Here is a 19,383-nt window from a genome sequence, read left to right on the forward strand (position 1 = left end):
GTCCAATTATTATATTAACCAATTAAATTCATTGGGTTATTTAATCCCTCACACTTTTTCATAGGGACATTAACTTTTTCTCATTTTTTCAATATCAGAATTTTGATAAGAGTGAAAATATTATAAAGAAACGTAATTTTTCTCGCTTAAATGAAAAACATAGAAGAATACCAATGCACATTAATTAGTCGTTAAAACGCGTGCAAAATACCAAACGTAAAAAAACAAAAAGAGACGGAATGAGTATTTTGTTTGTTTAATATATACGTAGTATAAAACTCCTTAGGTTCAACTATGATCATTTGAAGACTTCTCTCCTGCCATTTTTCTTTGTAAAAGTTAATAAAGAGAATCTTACGACATTGTAAGAAAATTGAAAAGTTTACTTGTGAGCTGTGAAGTTAATGTGACCCATTACTTTGAGATTAGTGCAGATAAAATTTCGACTAGGCAATTTTCAATTTTCTTTTTGAGACAAATAGAGTACTACTCATACGGAATGTTTATGTACGAATGTACAATTCACATCTGAAATCCACTAACTCGTAGTACTACGTAAATCATAATCACCATTCCTTGATCTCGTGAAATCTGTTAAAAACATGGCCGGAAATACAAGTATACAACCCGGTAAGATTTGAAGAAAATCTATATCGAAATCGACCCGTGTGACCCAAATCGGGTTTGACACAACGTGATCCAACTGATACACCCGATTTGATAGTCATACTCATCCTACCCAATGCTACCAACCTTTACCAGTTCACCCTGAATCCTGATCACACTTGGAATCATTTCTCAATTCTCACAAAATGGGCATAAAAAGTAGCCCAACCGCAAGCCCAACATCATCAAAGTCCATCTTCCTCAATTCACATGAACAATCTATTTCCAATCAGTAGTCATCATTATTGGCATGCGTGTTTCTCGAAACTCTAAAAAACCCCAACTTTTGATCTGATCATGAACTAGTAATACGGAGTAGTAATCTGCTAATCAAATCTTTCAATTTCAGTCGAGTCGAAGTTAATTTGATCGAAGTTTGCAAAAAGATGGGTTACAAAAAGTGGGGAGTGGGAATTATAGCAGTAGCATCAGTATTAGGAGGAAGAGGAATAAGCAAGCAATATGGTTGGGATAAAGATGCATTAATTGAGGTTTTTAAGGGTTTATCTGAGAAATTAGGGATATGGGCGATTCCAGCATATGTGGGTGTTCATACTCTCACATTGTCTCTTTGTTTGCCTTCTGCTGTTTTCTTTGAAGCTGGGGCTTCTCTCCTTTTTGGCTTTCTTCCTGCTGTTCTTTGTGTTTTTTCTGCTAAGATTCTTGCTGCTTCTCTCTCCTTCTGGATTGGCAGGTACCCTTTTCATTTTTATTTCTCAATATTATGTTTTTTTTTTTAATTTCAATATCAAGATTGAGTTTTGGAAATGTTGTTGATTATGATGGCAAAGGTAAAATGTGCAATCACTGTTGGAAATGGTTTTTTGTTGGTTGATGAGGTGTTTTATCTTGTTGTGTTATGGATATGTTGTCAATTTGTCATCTCTACTATTGGGTTTTGTGCGGATGTTAACTAGGAGTGTCTAAGATTTGTGATCCAATTCCATCTATGTTAAGTGCTAGAAATTGAGGTATTTTAGTTTCGGAAAAAATTTAGGCATTTTAGTTTGGGTGCATTTTAAGATATTACATAAACTTTTAATTCACAAGGAGTTGTTATTAGGAATTGTTGACTGTTTGGCATTATTGATTAAGTCCAGGAAGGGAATTTGTCTAGGACTTCTCTTTTCTTTAATGTCAATCAAATGACCACTTAGTTGTCTGATGGTCCAGATTCTGTAGCAGTAGTTTGGTAGTTCGATGAGTTTTTCCGCACAATTCATGCCAATTTTATTAGAAGTTTTGCATGACATATTTTTTTAAGTGAAGGGGCTAGTTTGTTTTAAAAGCCATACATTGGTTTAGCAGGTGGTAAATATCAAAGTAAAGTACTGTTGGATGAGTATGACGAGGAGATCAATTACAAATTTACAGAGAACTTTAGTACTTGGCTATTCAGGTTTATAAATTACAAGTCCCTCACTTGACGTATAGGCCATAGATGCTTATTATGGGCATAAGGGAGAAAGTAGATGAGATCCCTGATATTCCTTGGTGATTCTACCAAAAGAAAATGAATGGCAATGGAAGAAAGGATCCTCTAGGAAGTTTAAGGTTTCAGTGTGAAATTTTTGTTACCCTTGAGTTTCCAACTTTCCCCTTTAGTGATTAACTGATTATTATAGTACTTCATCCGTCCCATTTTAATCGTCGCACTTAGGTTTTCATGGAGTTTATGCGATAAGTTTATGTATGCTTATCTATTATATTTTAAAATTTCCACCATTTTTTTCATTGCACCATTTGAATTTTTTCATTATTCACGCATTCTTATTTGACCATCTTTGATACGTAACGGAAAATATAGTCATGGTACTCATGTGAGATCATGTTAGATTCATCTCGTTTTTTAATTTCTAAATATCAATTCTTATAACTTTTACTAAAAGATAATTAAAGATATTAATGGCCGAAGTTTTGCATTGGCAAGCGTGAAACACTAAATGTGCAATTTAAAAAAAATAGAGAAAGTAGAAAAGTAGCTGTGATGGGAAATAGTGGAATACTTTTTTTTAATTCAAATGACTGAGGGATTATCATTTCTTTCAATAATTCAGTATTTTGCTGGATGTGTGGGAAATCAAAGCTGGGGATTTTGGTTGGTTGCTGAAGAAATGGTGCTTTAGTTGAAGATAGAGCTGTTTTCTTGTAGAAACTTGGACTGTTGTTCATCACCTTTTTCTTGGTGCTAGATGCTTTATTCTGGTTTCACTTGAGTAATCTTAAGTTGTAAAGTGTGTGGGAGAGCTTTAATCCACTTATATGCAAGATTTGAATACTATCCTAAAAAAATTCTTTATAGGGTAAGAGGATTCCTGTGCTTGTCCCTTTGAGTTGCGGACTGCTAAGGAAGAGATGCGAAAGATTTTTAATGTTCACTTGTTTAGAATCATTCTGTTTTATGTACCTTTGGTGTCTCAACGTTAAATAGCATCATACTTTGAACTAGATACTCGATCTTCACAATGTCACTGTAGAGGTGTATTATGCAAACCTTAGGCTTACATTTCCGGTACCCTGACAACCTAGATAGCTAATGGTATGAGGGATATTGATGACTCCTCTTTTTACTGTGTCATGGATGTGCATATGGGTTTGCTTGAACGGAGTACACAATGCTTTAGCAATATATCCACATTAATCAACTAGCTGACATGGTTCTGCTCTTTAGTAGGCCTCATTGTCTTGTCAGCTGCAATAAAGGGAAGCCTTCCAGGTGAATATTCCCTCCGGCCCCGTTAAACTTTCATTTGGGTAGGACACAAGTATTCAAGAAATTTTTTGTATTGGGTTGATCAAAGGTGAATAAAAATAGGTAGTGGGTATAATTTAATATTTTTAGGGGAGGGATGAGAGGGGGAAAGATCCAAAGTGGACTCAAGCATTTTATGAGAAAGGGAAGTTTATTGGGGTACAAGCATTTTGTGAGAAATGAGAAGTTTAATGGGTGACGTATAATGGGAGTCATATGATGAGTTATTGCAGCTGTGGAGCCAAAGCAGAACTGTGTCATTGATTAGCTTTTACTAAAGAAAAAGCTAAAGAAAACCATCTTTTGTTGTCGTCTAATCGTTGACTACTGTTGGAGCTGTTCCATGGCCATGTAGATGAAGGAAGTTGCTCTTCTAATAATTTGATGAGCTTATTATTTTGGGAAATTCTTCAAAAACTACCTTATAAAACCCGGTTTTTGTGAGAAACTACTTTATAAAAAGAATGTTGTAAAAAGTTAATGTTGTAAGATACTACCTTTGGCCGGATTATGAATGTTAAATCCAAACTCTGGAGTTAACTGGGATAATTAATTGGCAGTAAGATGCACACGGTAAACTCAACGCCGGAATTTGAATTTAACATTCATAATCACTCCAGATGTAACATCTTATCACATAAATTTTTTTATAAGGTAGTTAATTACAATTTTTTTTTTAATTTAGTTTTTTCAAAAATCCGATTGTATAAGGTAGTTTTTGACAAATTTTCCTTTTATTTTTTCTGCTTTTTTTCAACATTTAATTGATCTGTGTTCATATGTCTCCACAACTATTTGAATTCTTGCATTTTTATTGATGCTGATAAGTTTATAACTTCATGCATTACTAATGATGCTAATAACTTTATAACATTGTTTTTTTATCTGTTGATTTTATAGGGTCATCTTCAAGAGTTCGAGTTCGGCGATGCACTGGGTTCAGAGTAACAAGCATTTTCATGTGCTCTCCAAAGGTGTGGAACAAGATGGTTGGAAGTTTGTTCTTCTAGCCCGGTTTTCTCCTGTCCCCTCTTATGTCATCAACTATGCTCTTGCTGCTACTAAGGTCAGATTTTTTGTGGATTTTCTGCTTCCTACTATTATTGGCTGTTTGCCGATGATTTTACAAAATACTTCTATTGGGAGTCTTGCTGGTGCTGCTGTCGCTTCCGCATCTGGTTCTCAGAAATCACAGATCTGGTCTTACATTTTCCCACTTATTGGGATAATGTCCAGCGTTCTTATCTCTCTCAGAATCAGAACATACTGTAAAAATATTTCAGTTGAATCTTCTACTATAGAAAATAATAGCAATTCTGAAAATACTACTGACTCATCTCAACCATTAACCAATCTCAAAGACAAGAATGTGAAGAAAAGGCAATGATGTCTTTATTTATGTCCTTTTGTTCCGTGATGTTGTACTTTAGACAGATTACATATTTGCTCTTTCAGGCAACTTTCTCTGTTAATGGAAATGCCTTTTTATAGGAAATACAATGAATATTCTTTTAATTACATTACATTTTGATGTCACAGTCTAGATTTATTGCTCAGTAAGTTTAACAGACACCCTTGGTCTTCCCGCCCGTCACTTTGACTTCCTTATGAACTACCTTATGCTTGTCTTTCTTCCAATGGAGTGAAGTTTCTGGTATGTGCATTGAGCCCGATTCGGCATCTTGGTCATCTTCACTTTGTTTGACTTCTACTGTAAAAGTTAACTTTGAAACAGTGTCTGTGAGTTCTGCTAGTGCCTGCTTTATGTGTGAAAGCAACTTGTCCACCATTTGCCTCCCGAAATCCTCTCTGACCACAACTCGGAGGATTGTTATATACTCAATATCAGCAGGCATTGTGTATGCTGGTACAATCCATCCATGGTGTCTCAGAGCTTTTGATAGGTCAAATGCCAGGCTTTTGTTCTCATCTTTAAAAGCAAAGGCTACTAGTGGTATCCCTTGCTCTTTTGAGACAATGTCAAATCTCCCCATTTTCTCTAATCCTTTTCGAAGTGTTCTTGCATTCTCTATGCAATTCTCAATTACATGCTTGTACCCCTATTAAGGAGAAGAGTCAGCAAGTTTTTTATGGTAGCGATTAGCGAACATCTTCATGTTTGTGCAGTACAAGTATGGAGAATTATATAAACTCTTTAGGTCATAACCTAGTTGTATTATGTAATCTATATTCCTCAAGATCAATGAAATTTTTCTGTGGGGCTGTAGACGTAGCTAACACATTGTTAATGAATCACATTCAATCTCTGTGTTATTTTACTTACGTTCTTAATTAACTTTCTTGCTTCCGTTGATACTTTTTGTGCTTAAAAGAGGAAAGAAGAGTAGAAGAAACATACCTCAAATCCCAGCCTTAGGAATTGATAATATTGTGCAACTATTTGACTTGCTCCTGCATGTCATGTAAAGAGATTAGTGCAGAGCTTTACATAATTACATCCCCCTCCACCCGAAAGCAAATGGACTTGTCTTATGTGCATTTACCTTTGGAGAAGTTAAGGGTGAAGGTAGGCTGATCAGTGCCGAGGTAATTAATGTGGAAGACAAGCTCATCTGGTAGATCCGCTTTGCTCCTCCAGATGATCCACCCAACTCCGGCATAAACCAGGCCATACTTATGACCGCTCACATTTATACTCTTCACCAATGGTAGCCTAAAATCCCATTTCAGATCTGGGTATACGAATGGAGCCACAAATCCTCCACTTGCTGCATCTACATGTATTGGGGTGTTCCACCTGCAATAATATTTCCGGTTCATAGAAGGCACACTCAGTCAGTCAGGCAGGCAGTACATTTAAAGATGGCTGTGGGTCGGGCTTCCGGCCGAGCCCGTGGATCATGGCCTAAACAGGCCCGACCCCTGATTGACCATAGTTTGGTTGAAAATGTGCTGCCTGAATACTTGACCAGCTCTGATTACATAAATACAGTAGGGGTTGGATATTCGACTATTCGAGCCTAGGACTTTGTACCCTTATTCTTAGACTTGAGTAGAAAATTACCCAGTTTTCTTGTTTTTTCTAGCAAGAAGGTCGTTCAAGAGCTTGACGTCTTCAAACTCGCCATTAAGGGTGGATCCTAGAATGGCAGCTACACAAATCGTGTTTTCATCCACCAATTCTACAGCCTTCACCGGGTCCATCACGTAACACCCTTCTGTTAGCTTCACCTCTTTCAGCTCAACATCAAAGTACCTTGCAAACTTTTCCCAGCACACCTGCAGGATAGCAAGGGAGGGATTTATTCAGGAAGTTGATCGCGCTTCTTCCTGTCAGAGGACTATGGTACAAAAACAGGAGACATGTAATTATATATATTGTACCTGAACATTGGCACCAGTTACAATGTTGGGTCTGTCAAAGGGCTTCCCTTGACCCTTTCTCTTGTTCTGCCATTTCTTCTTGAAAGCTAATCCAGCCAACATTATTGCTTCTGATGATCCAACTGTTGCCACTCCTACTGCTACTCCATGATCGCCTTTTACTGATGGTGCATGAAACAATCGCCCTATCATATTAACACACCTATTCTGAAGCTCAGTAGAGACAGGGTACTCGTCCATGTCAACGTAGTTCTTGCTCATGGATTCATGCATCAGCTTATCACATTCAGGTTCCATCCAAGTCGTCACAAAGGATGCCAAATTCAGCCTTGGATTCCCGTCTAACATTAGCTCATCATGTATTATTTGGTAGGCCACGTCTTTTGGTATCGTCTTCCTTGGCATCTTATACCTTCAATCAACCAATTACAACACTTAAAATTACTTTACAATCTTAATTAGTCAAAAGTTACAAATATAGTATTGCCCTTCTGACTCATTCGGAAAATAAAAACTCACCTTGGTAGAGGTTCGTGGGCATATCTTGAAGCAAACACGGAGCTAATTACATGTTCTTCTGTCTCCTCTGGGGTTTGGATTGTTGACAAAACCATAATGGGATTTGTTTAACAATAAAAAATAAAAATACCTTTTTAAATATTTTATTTCACAAAATCAACAATGATTAGATATGGCTAATTGTTCAACAGTTGTTATGGAATGAATTTATATTTATAGGTAAATTAGCATAGATAACTTTGGGAATTAAATTCGTTGTTTTTCCTAGATGCATTTCTTTTACTTGATTCTTCCTTGCAATTAACGCCTTACTTACTCTAATTATTTCTTAATTTTTTCTTAACTTTTTCTTAATTTTTTTCTCTAATTATTTGGATATTTCTTAGAAGTGCAATTAACAAGTTTACATGGGTGTTAGAGTTACGAAGTAAGGAATATGTCATGTTACGTTGGAGTGTCATGATTAATTTTGATTGAAAAGAGAGTTTATTGTTGTAAAGGTTAGTATCTTGATCTACTCTTAATCAATTAATTAAACATGATAAATATATTTGGGCATTCTAACGATTGTGGAAGCCGTTTCCAAAAGTTTCCCCCAGAACCGGATTAGTTTCTCTGTTTTAGTTTTTTTTTTTGTTTTGTTTTGTAAATTGATCAAAATTTAAAGACAAATTATTTTTTACCACCTATAAAAATCGAAAAATATTTTTTACAACCTAAAAAATTAAAACTTGTATTTTACCACCTAAAAATAATAATTTAAAACTTGATTTTTACCATCTAAAAACGAAAAAATAGATTAAACTTTTATGTGTAGCTACCTAATTCAATTTCCCTCTAACTTTTTACCATCCTTTTGCGATTTTCTTTCACTCTTTTACTCTTCACTCTTTATTTCCATTAAATTGTGTTAATTTTATGAATTAATGGTGGTAAAAAATCATGTTAATTCATGGAAGATAAGAAAGCGGGGGAAGAAAAGAGAGTTAAATACATGGAATCATGGAAGAAGCTAAAATATCAAAATATTAAGACATATTTAAAGCAAACAATAGAATATCAATAGCCACTTGAAAGTCCTTTGAATATTCCGCTCTCTTCGAAGCACTTGTAAAGTCTTCTAAGAGATGTCTATTCTTTAATGGTAGGAGAGGGGGATAGGGATAAGGATATAAATTGGTATAGGGATAGAGAATTTATCATAGGGAATTCATTAAATTTATCCCTATCCCTTGTTTGGCATGGTAAAGGATAAGGATAGAGATTAAATAACAAAATTACTATATTACCCCCCTTTTAAAATGGTATGCTAAAATAATGTCAACTTTCTTTCCCTACTTTTAATTAATGAAGGACAAAATTGTCTTTTAACATTGAAAGGAGAAATCCTCAAATCAATACCTGCTCCCCCTTGGTACAAAATAATGGGGATAAAGCCTCAATTAGTCCCTATCCCTATCCCCCTAAAAATTAGAATTCCTTGTAAACAAACAAGGGATAGGAGGGTAAAGGGATAAAATATCCTTATCCCCACTTCTTATCCCTCGTACCAAACGACCCGTAAAGCCACTTCTAAAGTCCTTAAAGAATAAGTGTTCGAATTTTCTGAAGAACTTCTAAAAGCCTCCGGAACGTCCGTTTAGGTTTGTCGTTCGCCTCGAAGACTTTCAAGGTCTATTTTCTCCCACTTGTCCTTTTGGAAACGAATCTCCAAAAGGACATTATTCCGAGCAAACAAACATTACGTTCTCAAAAATCCGTGGTAGAAACAATACCATTGTGTCTCATTTGAATAAATCACAATGAAACATATATCTATACTTGGGCCTTAGTTTGTTGAATAACAAACACTAAGCTCCCACTGAGTTTTGCAACTCTTTAGATATATATATATATTTGAAAAGATATTCTGAAATTACTTTTCAATAGCTTTGACGAATTTGGTTTATTTTAGTGGTAGTTGAGCATTTTGTTTAGAAATTATAGGAAAAATCTTTATGATTCATCATTGACCGAATCAAGTACTAATTGACTTCGATCATTCCAACGTAGATATGTCATATCTTATGGGGCTAGATCGTGAAATTACAACACACAATCATTGATGATCATTTTTGGTCTCAAGTAATCATTAACATGATCTGATCTAACATAGATCTTTATGATTTCTTACCAAGTGGACGTTTTTATACTTTTATTTGAATCTTTGAACTAGCTAAACAGATTCAAACTTATATCACTTTGAGTAAATAAAACTATATTCACTCAATTCTATGTGAAATAATAAAGTCATAAAATCTTTCTTTAGCTTTGAATTCTATTGTCTAGGCGTTCTAACAATAGTTCATATCCTTTGTTACTTTCAACAAGTAAGACTTTCTTGTCTTGAATTGATCTAGAAATCAACCAACTTTCAAAAGTCCCTAAAATAGAGCTTTTGAATGTTAACTTGTTGACATGGTCTAAGCAACAATGCTAAAGGTTTGTGGAACTCAAATCAAGAGATTGATTTGAACCTAGTAAAGTTCTTATTGTTAAAGATTTGTTTGTTTTAATCAAGCATATTGACTTAACTCGTAAATGACCATTTCATCCAAATAAACAAACAAACATTGTTTTTGTTTTTCTTTAATGTGAGTCTTTCTGTGTTTGAAACAGAAATTTAGGTGTGCTGATTATGGAACAAAATAGCCATTAAGTTCTAGCCTTTGAAAGGACTTAAAACAAACTAGATGACCCTACAACTAATGTAACATTGCCATGCTTCATTTCCCACTTGTAGGTCATTAGTGTATCCTAGCTTCCATTGTTTGAGTTATTATCGAAGTAAGAACTTCAAGCGGTATATGATACCAAGGAAGTTTGATTGCTAGGTCACTTCTCTTTAAACATAAACTTATAGGTAGAAACGGAATCGTAAATTCCTTTCATTTGTTCCTTGTTTTCCTATTTCTTGTACCCTTTCTTATAGTCTTAAGAATTAAATTCTTTAGTGTTGACTTTTATACTTTGTTTAGACATATCCAATGTCACTCCAACAAAGTTCTTACCATTTAATTTATGTTGAATGTTTTGTTTCAACTAGATGATCTTACCAGAAACTTCTAAAGTTCTCTAAGCATCGATCTATTCGAATGTCTAGGGACTAGACTCATTCGAGAATTAAATGGACAAAGATATTAGGTTGTTAACCATTGGTAAAACTGAGCGTTTAAACTCAATGCTTTATGATCTCAAAACTACATTGTATTTTGAATTCACAAGCACCAATTGGTTTGCCATTCGACTTTGATACTCGAAAATAACCATAAAAGTCGCTATAAGAAACGTACATTTAAATTGCTCATTTTCTCTCATTTCCGTGAATCGTTCTTGGATTCACTACCAATCGAGGAAATTTACTGTTACCTTTCTAAAAGGATTTACTGCAGCGCAAGACATTTAATTATAAACAATAATTAAAACATACATTGAAGCATGCAAAGTCTAAACATTTATCATGAATAATAACTTGAAAATTAAAGCAATCATGCAATTTAAACAAGTCATTGACATTTTATTCGAATTTATTGTTCCGGCAGGTGTGAATAAAATGAATCCAAGATCCTAAAATCATCGAAGAATTAAACACATTATGTATTTAGATTTAATTCTAAAACATCGTAGGTAAGCAAAAACCTTTTGCTAATAGTCTAGAAACTACTCTTGGTTGATAGGCACGTCTAAGAACTTATTAGGTAAACCTATCTCATTTGTCACGACATAAAAGGACTCCTTACTTATATCGTTGAGTTTCACCAAAACTAACATGTACTCACAATTATTTGTGTACCTTACTCCTTTAGGATCAATATGTAACACCTCGCTATGGAGGAAAACTATTACTAAGATTGATGTAAAGGTTTATCTAAGTAAGTGTTATTTTGGCATGACACCTTTTAACTCAATTTTTAAAGTTTGGAACTTAAGACTCTTACTATGTTGGTTAGATTTTAAGTGAACTAAAATCCGTAATCATGCAACATAATCAAGCCATAATCTCATGCATAATTAAGACATATTTAAAGCAATAAATAACTTAAAACATGCATAAGATATAAATGTGATCTAGACATGGTCTAAGCAACATCTACGACTTGGATAATATTTATATTTCCGATACGATCCATATTCCCGTTTCCGGCAATATCATCATTTCCGGAGCATCCATAATTTGCTTTTGGCGATTTCAGCTCCCACTGGAACCGAGATCCGTCGATTCTGAATATTCATAAATGGAGTATTTAAATCCTTTAAATAATTGATCCATTCACGTACTATTTGTGTGACCCTACGGGTTCAGTCAAGAGTAAGCTGTGGATTAATATTATTAATTCCACTTGAACTGAAGCGGCCTCTAGCTAGGCATACAGTTCACTTGATCTCATTGAATTATTAACTTGTATAATTAATACTGAACTGCATTTATTAGATTTAGCATTAAATGCATACTTGGACCAATGACATTATTTCCTTCAGACATAATGTGGTTCGGGATACCGGCTCTTGTTGATGTTTGTTATCGGTATGGGATTTCGGCGCGGAAAGAGGTTGATATTGGTCTATCTGGAGGGAACGATGGAGCTCTCCGACCTGCAAACGTGTTTCTCTACTCTTGGGATTGGGGTTGTGATGTGTGTGTTCACTTGACGGGATCTTCTCCTTTGACACAATCTGGGTTATCTGGCTTTGTCCCGGGCCGGGTTGTGGCTGATGCGGCTATTTGGAAACGGGTCAAGTACGAAGCACGTTGTCGGACAATTGGTTATGGATTTCTTCGGTTCTCTTTCTCTTCTTTGGGGGAGTTGGATAAGAATGTTGTTGCGTTGCTGAAGCGTGTTCAGAAGTTCTCTAGGACTCAGGACATTGCAGCACGTGTTGTTGCTCATATTTTCACCAGGATATGGTTGTTATAGCTAGAGGAGTGGGGGTCCAGATTGTATTTGGCTTCCCACTAATTATTTGTAAAATGTTTGACTTTGTTATAATAATAATAATAATAATAATAATAATAATAATAATAATAATAACAATAATATAATCATTTTTAACATTATAGTAAAATAAGATAATGGTATACAAAAAAAATGAATATAACTCGTAATTTTGAACTAAACTGAATGAAGCTGAACTAAATTGAACTAAATTGAATTGATTTGCACTAATTAAGCTGAACTGAACAATACCTAACCGAATTGAATATAAATGAAACAAAGTTTACAAAAACAGAGCTTTGAGAGTATGATTAGGTTAATTTCGAGTCTTTTACAAATTAACTTATTTAGAGAAACGATCTCCTTGGAAATGGTTTAAATCAAAATCAATTTATTTTGAAAAATTTGTAAAAAAAATAAGCCAATCTTTGGCCGTTTTTCTAAAAACAATCTATTTATAAAATACTCAAAAGTGAACATAGCTACATTTATCCACTGGGTAAGCAACCCACTACTAGTAAAACATTAAAAAATAATTAATAAAGTGGTACTCCCGCCGTCCCAAAATTATAATCCTGTTTTCCAAACTGGGCGTCCCATAATTATAGTCCTATTTCCTTATTTGAACAAAAAAAATTCTCATGTTACCCTCATTTGGGACCACAAAATAAAAGAAAATGTACTTTATTCCTTTTAACATGTTCTATTTTATCTTCCCCATGTACTTAATTTTTTTTACATGTACTATATTCTACTCCCTCTGTCTCTTTTTGTTCTTTACGTTTGATATTTTTTACGTGTTTTAACGATTAATTAATTTGCATCGAGATTCCTCAATTTTTTTTATTTAAACAAGATAAAATACGTTTATTTGTAATGTTTTCACTTTTATCAAAATTCTGATATCGGGAAAAGAGAAAAATTTAATGTCGCAATGAAAAATTGTCAAAGATTAAATGACCCAATGAATTTAATTGGTTAAAATAATAATTAGACACAAATTTTGATAGAATACTAAGTCATTTATGTGATAATATAAAAGGAAATGTAAAGAACATTTTAAAATACCCAAAAAGAAAAACGTAAAAAAAAAAAAGACGGAGGGAGTACTTTTTTATCATCACTGTTCTATATTTAAATTTCCCACCCAATTCATTCTACCTTTCTTAAAATCCGTGTTTTTAATCAAACAAGACTATAATTTTGGGACGGAGAGAGTATTCATTTATTTTAGAAAAACACCCCACTATTGGCTTATTTTTTACAAAGTTTCCAATTTTACGCCGGTTTTATAACGATTTCAGTATTTCACAGGGTTGTCCACGTAGGATTGTTTTTTCTCCTGTTCTCTATGCTCTTTTCAGTCCTCACCAATATTTGCCATCAATCATTCATTCTTTTCGTGATGGCTGTTGCATTAGCACCAGCAATCCGAACTTCCCAAAACCTACATTCATCAACTTCTTTATTCTTGAATGGTGCTGCTGCTGAGATTACGGTGGTTGGGGCGACGTCGTTGGTGGTGGAGTAGGGGCGGCGGCATCGGTGGGGTAGATGGTTGATGGCGTTGACTAAAAAATCTAATTATAAGGAGGAAACAATATTGTATTGCTTTTGAAAAGTAAAACAATAGTTGTATAAAGAGAGGAGAGAGAAAGAGAAGGAAAGATCAGAAGATGGGTAGTCAAGAAGACGAGAGATTGCTCTTGGAACTTTTACAGGTTTTACTCTTATTTTTATTTTATTTCGATTTTTGAAATTCCTTTCCACTTCTGTTGATTTCATAATTTGTTGGTTATTTTGCTGATTGTTGATTAGCCTTTCATTTCGATACATAACTTTGGAATTAGAAAAATAAGTTGAAAACTGCTAAGAAGTTAAGTGTACTATACTGATTACTGTCACTATTTGAGATATGATGGTGTTGAAATTGGAAATATAAACTCTGGTTTGGATCTATTAGGGATACTTGATCCCGGATTCACTGTGGTGACATTTTGGCTCCAGAACAACTACTTGGATGGTTTATCTTAATTCCTAATTCCTAATTCCTAATTCCTAATTCCTAATTCCTAATTCCTAATTCCTAATTCCTAATTCATGACATAGTTGAGGTGAATAAAGATGGTTTCTACTGGATTGTGGAGTTGTGGTTGATATGCATGGTACAAGTGTTTGATTCTTCATGGATGTGTCAACCTAGGCTGCACTAAAACAGATGTAGACACGAGTTAAGAGACAAGTCGAATATGTGGCTAATACATAAATGTGGTTAAGGGGTTTCCAATTTAAGTATCATGGGACTTGGGGTTTGCTTAAGAACTATGACAGCAGCTCATGTGTTGCAACCTTTTTTGTGATATCCTTGTGCTGCTTTGAAAATCGTTAGTGTTCCTTGGAGTAACTTGCTTCTACAGACCATGGTGGGTTGATGCGAGCTAGCCACTTGTGTAATTATCATCGAGTAGTTGTGAATCGCCTGAAATTAGATGTTCATACACTTTCCTCTAGATTCAACTAGATTTTCGAATATAAGGCTACTACATGTACATGATGATTTTGTGTTCCTTGGATTTGTTTCTTTCTTATACACCTTTATACTATACCTTACCGTACAAGGAAATATGATTTGATGTAGGGAACTTTGTAGGCGAAAAATGATGCATATTTTATGACTTTTTGTAGGCCTAATTCTAACTGTAAGTTGTTTATACTCAATGTGCATCTGGCAATGGTATCCTTAGATGCAGCTGATGCATCATTATTGATGTTGGGGTATCTCTACTGTTAAGAACATGCATAATTCTCCTGTTCCTTTAATTTCCTTGTTTGCTTTATAGAAATCCTTCTGCTACTTCTGACTTTTTCTCTCTGCCCTCTAAGGGAAATGGTGAACTATATACTGGGGATGGCTCAGTTGATATCAAAGGGAATCCTGTCCAGAAAAGCAAAACTGGAAATTGGAGAGCATGTCCCTTTATTCTTGGTAAATGAGAATGTTGGTTTTCGTTTTTGTGGGGGATTGGGGAGAGGTGGTAGGCTTATGTTAGTACTTTATTTATGATTAATTCCGTTGCTTTAAACCTTTCTTTCTCTCTATGCAGGCACAGAATGCTGTGAGCGTCTTGCTTACTATGGTATTTCCATTAATCTTGTCAGTTACCTAACTAGGACACTGCATCAAGGAAATGTCTCTGCTGCAAGGAATATTTCTACTTGGGCAGGAACTTGTTTCCTAACACCACTTATTGGAGCTGTTTTAGCAGACTCATACTTAGGAAGATATTGGACAATTGCTGTATTCTCCACGATTCACTTCATTGTAATTTCTGAATTTTCCTTTATACTGCTCTTTCCTTTCTACTTTGACCTTTTCATTTTGAATACAGATGGCATTCATTTTGTCTATTTCTCTTTACAGAACCTTACAAAATAACCTAGCTTTCTATACGGGATATCCCACAGTAATTTGTTTTTGTCTGTTATGATGCTTCTGCAAGTGCTCATGTTTAGTAGCCTTTTGTGATTCTCGTGTTACTTGTCCAATTATACTAGTTATCTTTGATATGATTTTACGTAGCAGGCTTCTGATTACTGACAAATCTTGTAATTTAACTGAATTGAGTTCATGAAGCTTCTAACCATCTCAATCTCAGTACCTAAAGATTATAGACTATGCTTCTGTTTGTTTTCTTGTTTGACAACGTTTTGCTTTCAATCATCTTTTAGTTCTGGGCTGGATGATCACACAATATGCTGTAATTGGGGTCTTACTAATTCAACTTTTTTTAAAGATCAACTAATTCTTCAGTTTTGTCACACGCTACTTTTTCTTACTTTGCCACTACTTTCCATGTTACATAGCTCCGGAACCATCTGTTGGCTGTTACTGGTTTTAGAAGATGACATGCGTATAGATACTCTGGCAGTATTTTTTTTTTGGCAAGTAAAGTTACTCTGACATTTTCAAATGCTGGTAGCTTGTAACCTGAGTGGATTATAGTAAAATTTAAAATCTTATTTCCTAATGCATAATTTATGCTGAATATTGCAATCTTGTGAAATGACATATTATTTCTCTCCCACTCATCTCTCTTACTCGTCATGTTATATTTTGGTTATCTTCTGTAGGGAATGTGTACTTTGGCTCTATCTGCGTCTGTTCCTGCATTCAAGCCTCCTGAATGTGTGGATTCATTTTGCCCTTCAGCTACTCCCGCACAATATGGAGTATTCTTTCTGGGCCTCTATCTGATTGCTTTGGGAACTGGAGGGATTAAGCCATGTGTATCACCTTTCGGTGCTGATCAGTTTGACGATACTGACCCCGACGAAAGGGTGAAGAAGGGATCCTTTTTTAATTGGTTTTATTTCTCTATCAACATTGGTGCCCTTGTAGCGAGTACACTTATTGTTTGGATTCAAGAAAATGCTGGGTGGGGCCTTGGCTTTGGTATTCCAGCAATATTCATGGCTATTGCTATTGCAAGTTTCTTTTCTGGAACTCCTTTGTATAGGTTTCAAAGACCTGGGGGAAGCCCGTTAACAAGAATGTGTCAGGTTGCCGTTGCATCATTTCGTAAGTGCAAATTGGAGGTCCCACAAGATAGTAGTCTCTTATATGAAATTCAAGATAAACTTTCAGCTATTGAGGGAAGTCGAAAGCTGGAGCATACTGAAGAACTCAAGTAGATTTCGTGTCTATCTTTTAGCTAGATTCATATCGTGAAAAAACAGGAATATTTACATTATGATCTAATTTATTTGAAAAATCAGGAATATTTACACAAGGATTTTTTATCGTTGTGTTTCTTCTGCAGGTGCCTGGATAAAGCAGCTGTGGTTTCAGATGCTGACATGAAAAGCGGAGATTTCTCCAACCAATGGAGATTATGCACGGTAACACAGGTTGAAGAATTAAAGATCTTGATCCGCATGTTCCCTATATTGGCAACCGGAATTATTTTTGCTGCAGTTTTTGCTCAGGGACCACTGTTTGTTGAGCAGGGAATGGTGATGGACCGAAAAATTGGATCCTTCACTATCCCTGCAGCGTCATTGTTCACTTTTGATATCATCAGTGTTATATTTTGGGTTCCGATATATGACAGAATTCTGGTTCCTATAGCTAGGAAGCTTACGGGCCTAGAAAGAGGGTTTTCAGAACTACAGAGAATGGGTATTGGTCTCTTCATCTCCATCCTCGCCTTGGTAACTGCTGCTGTAGTGGAGATGAGACGTTTGCAGATTGCTAAGGAACTTGGTCTAACTGATGAAAGTGTTGCTGTCCCTATTAACATCCTTTGGCAAGTACCACAATACTTATTGGTTGGGGCCGCAGAGGTATTCACCTTTATAGGGCAATTTGAGTTCTTTTATGATCAGTCACCTGATGCCATGCGAAGTTTGTGTAGTGCACTCTCGCTCCTAATGATTTCACTAGGGAATTACTTGAGCTCTGTGATTCTGACGATTGTTACAGCCGTTACCACTGCTGGAGGAAACCCAGGATGGATACCAGACAATCTAAACAAGGGTCACCTTGATTATTATTTTGAGCTTTTAGCTGGACTGAGTTTCTTGAACTTTTTGGTGTATGTTTTCTATTCTCTCAAGTACAAGACGAAGAAAGCTTCTTCCTAGGGAAGCTGCTTGTCACGTGTTGACATTTTCCCGATGCTACGGTCCAGCGTGTCCCGTATGATGCAACTCCCATGAGCAAGTGTGTCTCTACGGATGCATGTATCATGCTGTAGGTTAGTATCATTATGTGTTGTTTCCTCTACTATTATTGTGTTCGATGCTTGTTGCGCAAATGGGGTAGGCTGGCCTGGATCAAACCTTGGGGATTCAGGTGCTGCCCGGGCGGTCAAGAGGCCCGTCCTTGACATGCTGCTTCTGGTGGTGTTCAACATTGAATAACCGATGCTTTTGCTCGAAGTGAAGTTCTGTTTTATAGTTAGATAGGGTCCTGCTGTTTCTTATACCACTTTGTAGCAAATCAGATTATCAGAGTATGTAACTATTTTCACATGGTTCTATTCTTGTTAATCTATGGGATTAGTAATTAATGAAGCACATTTGCCATGATGTAAATTCATCCTATGCTCATGTGGTGAAACCATATAACCCTATTCGTAAAGTGGTCATTTCTCATTTGAATGATAGACATGGGCCAAATTCGTGTTTGCCTCAACTTTTTTGTAGTCGGAAATTTTACGTACAAAGTGTTTGGTTGATACATGGACCACAACACAAGTGATGTTTGGAGTATTTGGTTTAGCGAATTAGAGTCCATATAAGATAAGCTCAAAAAATAAGTGATAATTAGGTAAATTGAATACATTCTAAAATTTGTCAAATTTACTACCTTTATCAATGATTTTCCTAATAAAAATCTTTCATCAATATATTGTTCATATATCCGATAATTTCCTAATAAACTACCAATTAACTACACTAATAACTGTAGACATGCTTCAAAGCTCAATTGTTTGGTCTCTGGCCGCTTTCCTTCTCTCCTTTTATATATAGGGTTTATTTTCTTGGTTGTTGTAGGCCGAAAATAGTCTAATTTCTTCGAAAATTAGACTATTTCCGACACTTTGTATTCATTTATTCAACTATTGTCTTTTAAATTGAATATTTTTCACCATACGAGCAGAGTTCGTCCTTGTTCGTTAGTCTCCCTGTGGTGGAGTTAGTTCTAGTATGTTTGGTTTGTCGTTCACTCGGAGTGGATTTATGTAGAATTAGTCTGTTAGTAAAGTTTTGTGCGGGATCGCAACAGATATCAATTTTCCGAGTACATTCAGATGAATCAAGTGGAAATCATCATCGCGGCTACAACAAATCGTTAGACCCTCTCTGAAAAGGCTTCATGTTCCAACATTATATACGAGAAACGTTCTACATTGCAAGATCTATTTAATACCGAAGTTTTGTTGAAGGAAAGTTTTATTTGATTCAATTTGTCATATATTTGTTAGATCTATATTTCTCTTGTAGATGTCCTATACTCCTATGACTCTTTATTAATGCATTAATTTTCCTTTCAAAAAAAAAAAAATTAACTATCCCATCAAAAACAAAATACCATATTAATCATTTACAAAAAAAATTATACAA

At 35.2% G+C, this 19,383-nt stretch overlaps 3 protein-coding genes across 3 annotated transcripts; 2 read left to right on the forward strand and 1 right to left on the reverse strand.

Annotated features, from left to right (window-relative positions):
• The first annotated feature begins 535 nt into the window (after nucleotides 1–535).
• Nucleotides 536–4,954, forward strand: LOC110783499 (uncharacterized). Its single transcript, XM_021987839.2, has 2 exons — nucleotides 536–1,360; nucleotides 4,319–4,954. Exons 1-2 carry the CDS (start codon nucleotides 1,053–1,055, stop codon nucleotides 4,803–4,805), a joined length of 795 nt encoding a protein of 264 aa, XP_021843531.1. The 5' UTR covers nucleotides 536–1,052; the 3' UTR covers nucleotides 4,806–4,954.
• A 22-nt stretch (nucleotides 4,955–4,976) lies between these two features.
• On the reverse strand, nucleotides 4,977–7,451 carry LOC110783498 (glutamate decarboxylase). Its single transcript, XM_021987838.2, has 6 exons — nucleotides 7,283–7,451; nucleotides 6,764–7,175; nucleotides 6,444–6,658; nucleotides 5,923–6,176; nucleotides 5,778–5,830; nucleotides 4,977–5,478 (listed from the first exon to the last, which is right to left on the reverse strand). The coding sequence occupies exons 1-6, from the start codon at nucleotides 7,375–7,377 to the stop codon at nucleotides 4,981–4,983; spliced, it is 1,527 nt and encodes a 508-aa protein (XP_021843530.1). The 5' UTR covers nucleotides 7,378–7,451; the 3' UTR covers nucleotides 4,977–4,980.
• Nucleotides 7,452–13,581: 6,130 nt separating this feature from the next.
• Nucleotides 13,582–18,422, forward strand: LOC110783497 (protein NRT1/ PTR FAMILY 8.3). The gene is made up of 5 exons (XM_021987837.2): nucleotides 13,582–13,976; nucleotides 15,139–15,241; nucleotides 15,360–15,577; nucleotides 16,387–16,943; nucleotides 17,076–18,422. Exons 1-5 carry the CDS (start codon nucleotides 13,932–13,934, stop codon nucleotides 17,896–17,898), a joined length of 1,746 nt encoding a protein of 581 aa, XP_021843529.2. The 5' UTR covers nucleotides 13,582–13,931; the 3' UTR covers nucleotides 17,899–18,422.
• The last annotated feature ends 961 nt before the right edge of the window (nucleotides 18,423–19,383 follow it).

Source organism: Spinacia oleracea, chromosome 3 (genome assembly GCF_020520425.1).
Source record: "Spinacia oleracea cultivar Varoflay chromosome 3, BTI_SOV_V1, whole genome shotgun sequence".
Taxonomy (NCBI): domain Eukaryota; kingdom Viridiplantae; phylum Streptophyta; class Magnoliopsida; order Caryophyllales; family Amaranthaceae; genus Spinacia; species Spinacia oleracea.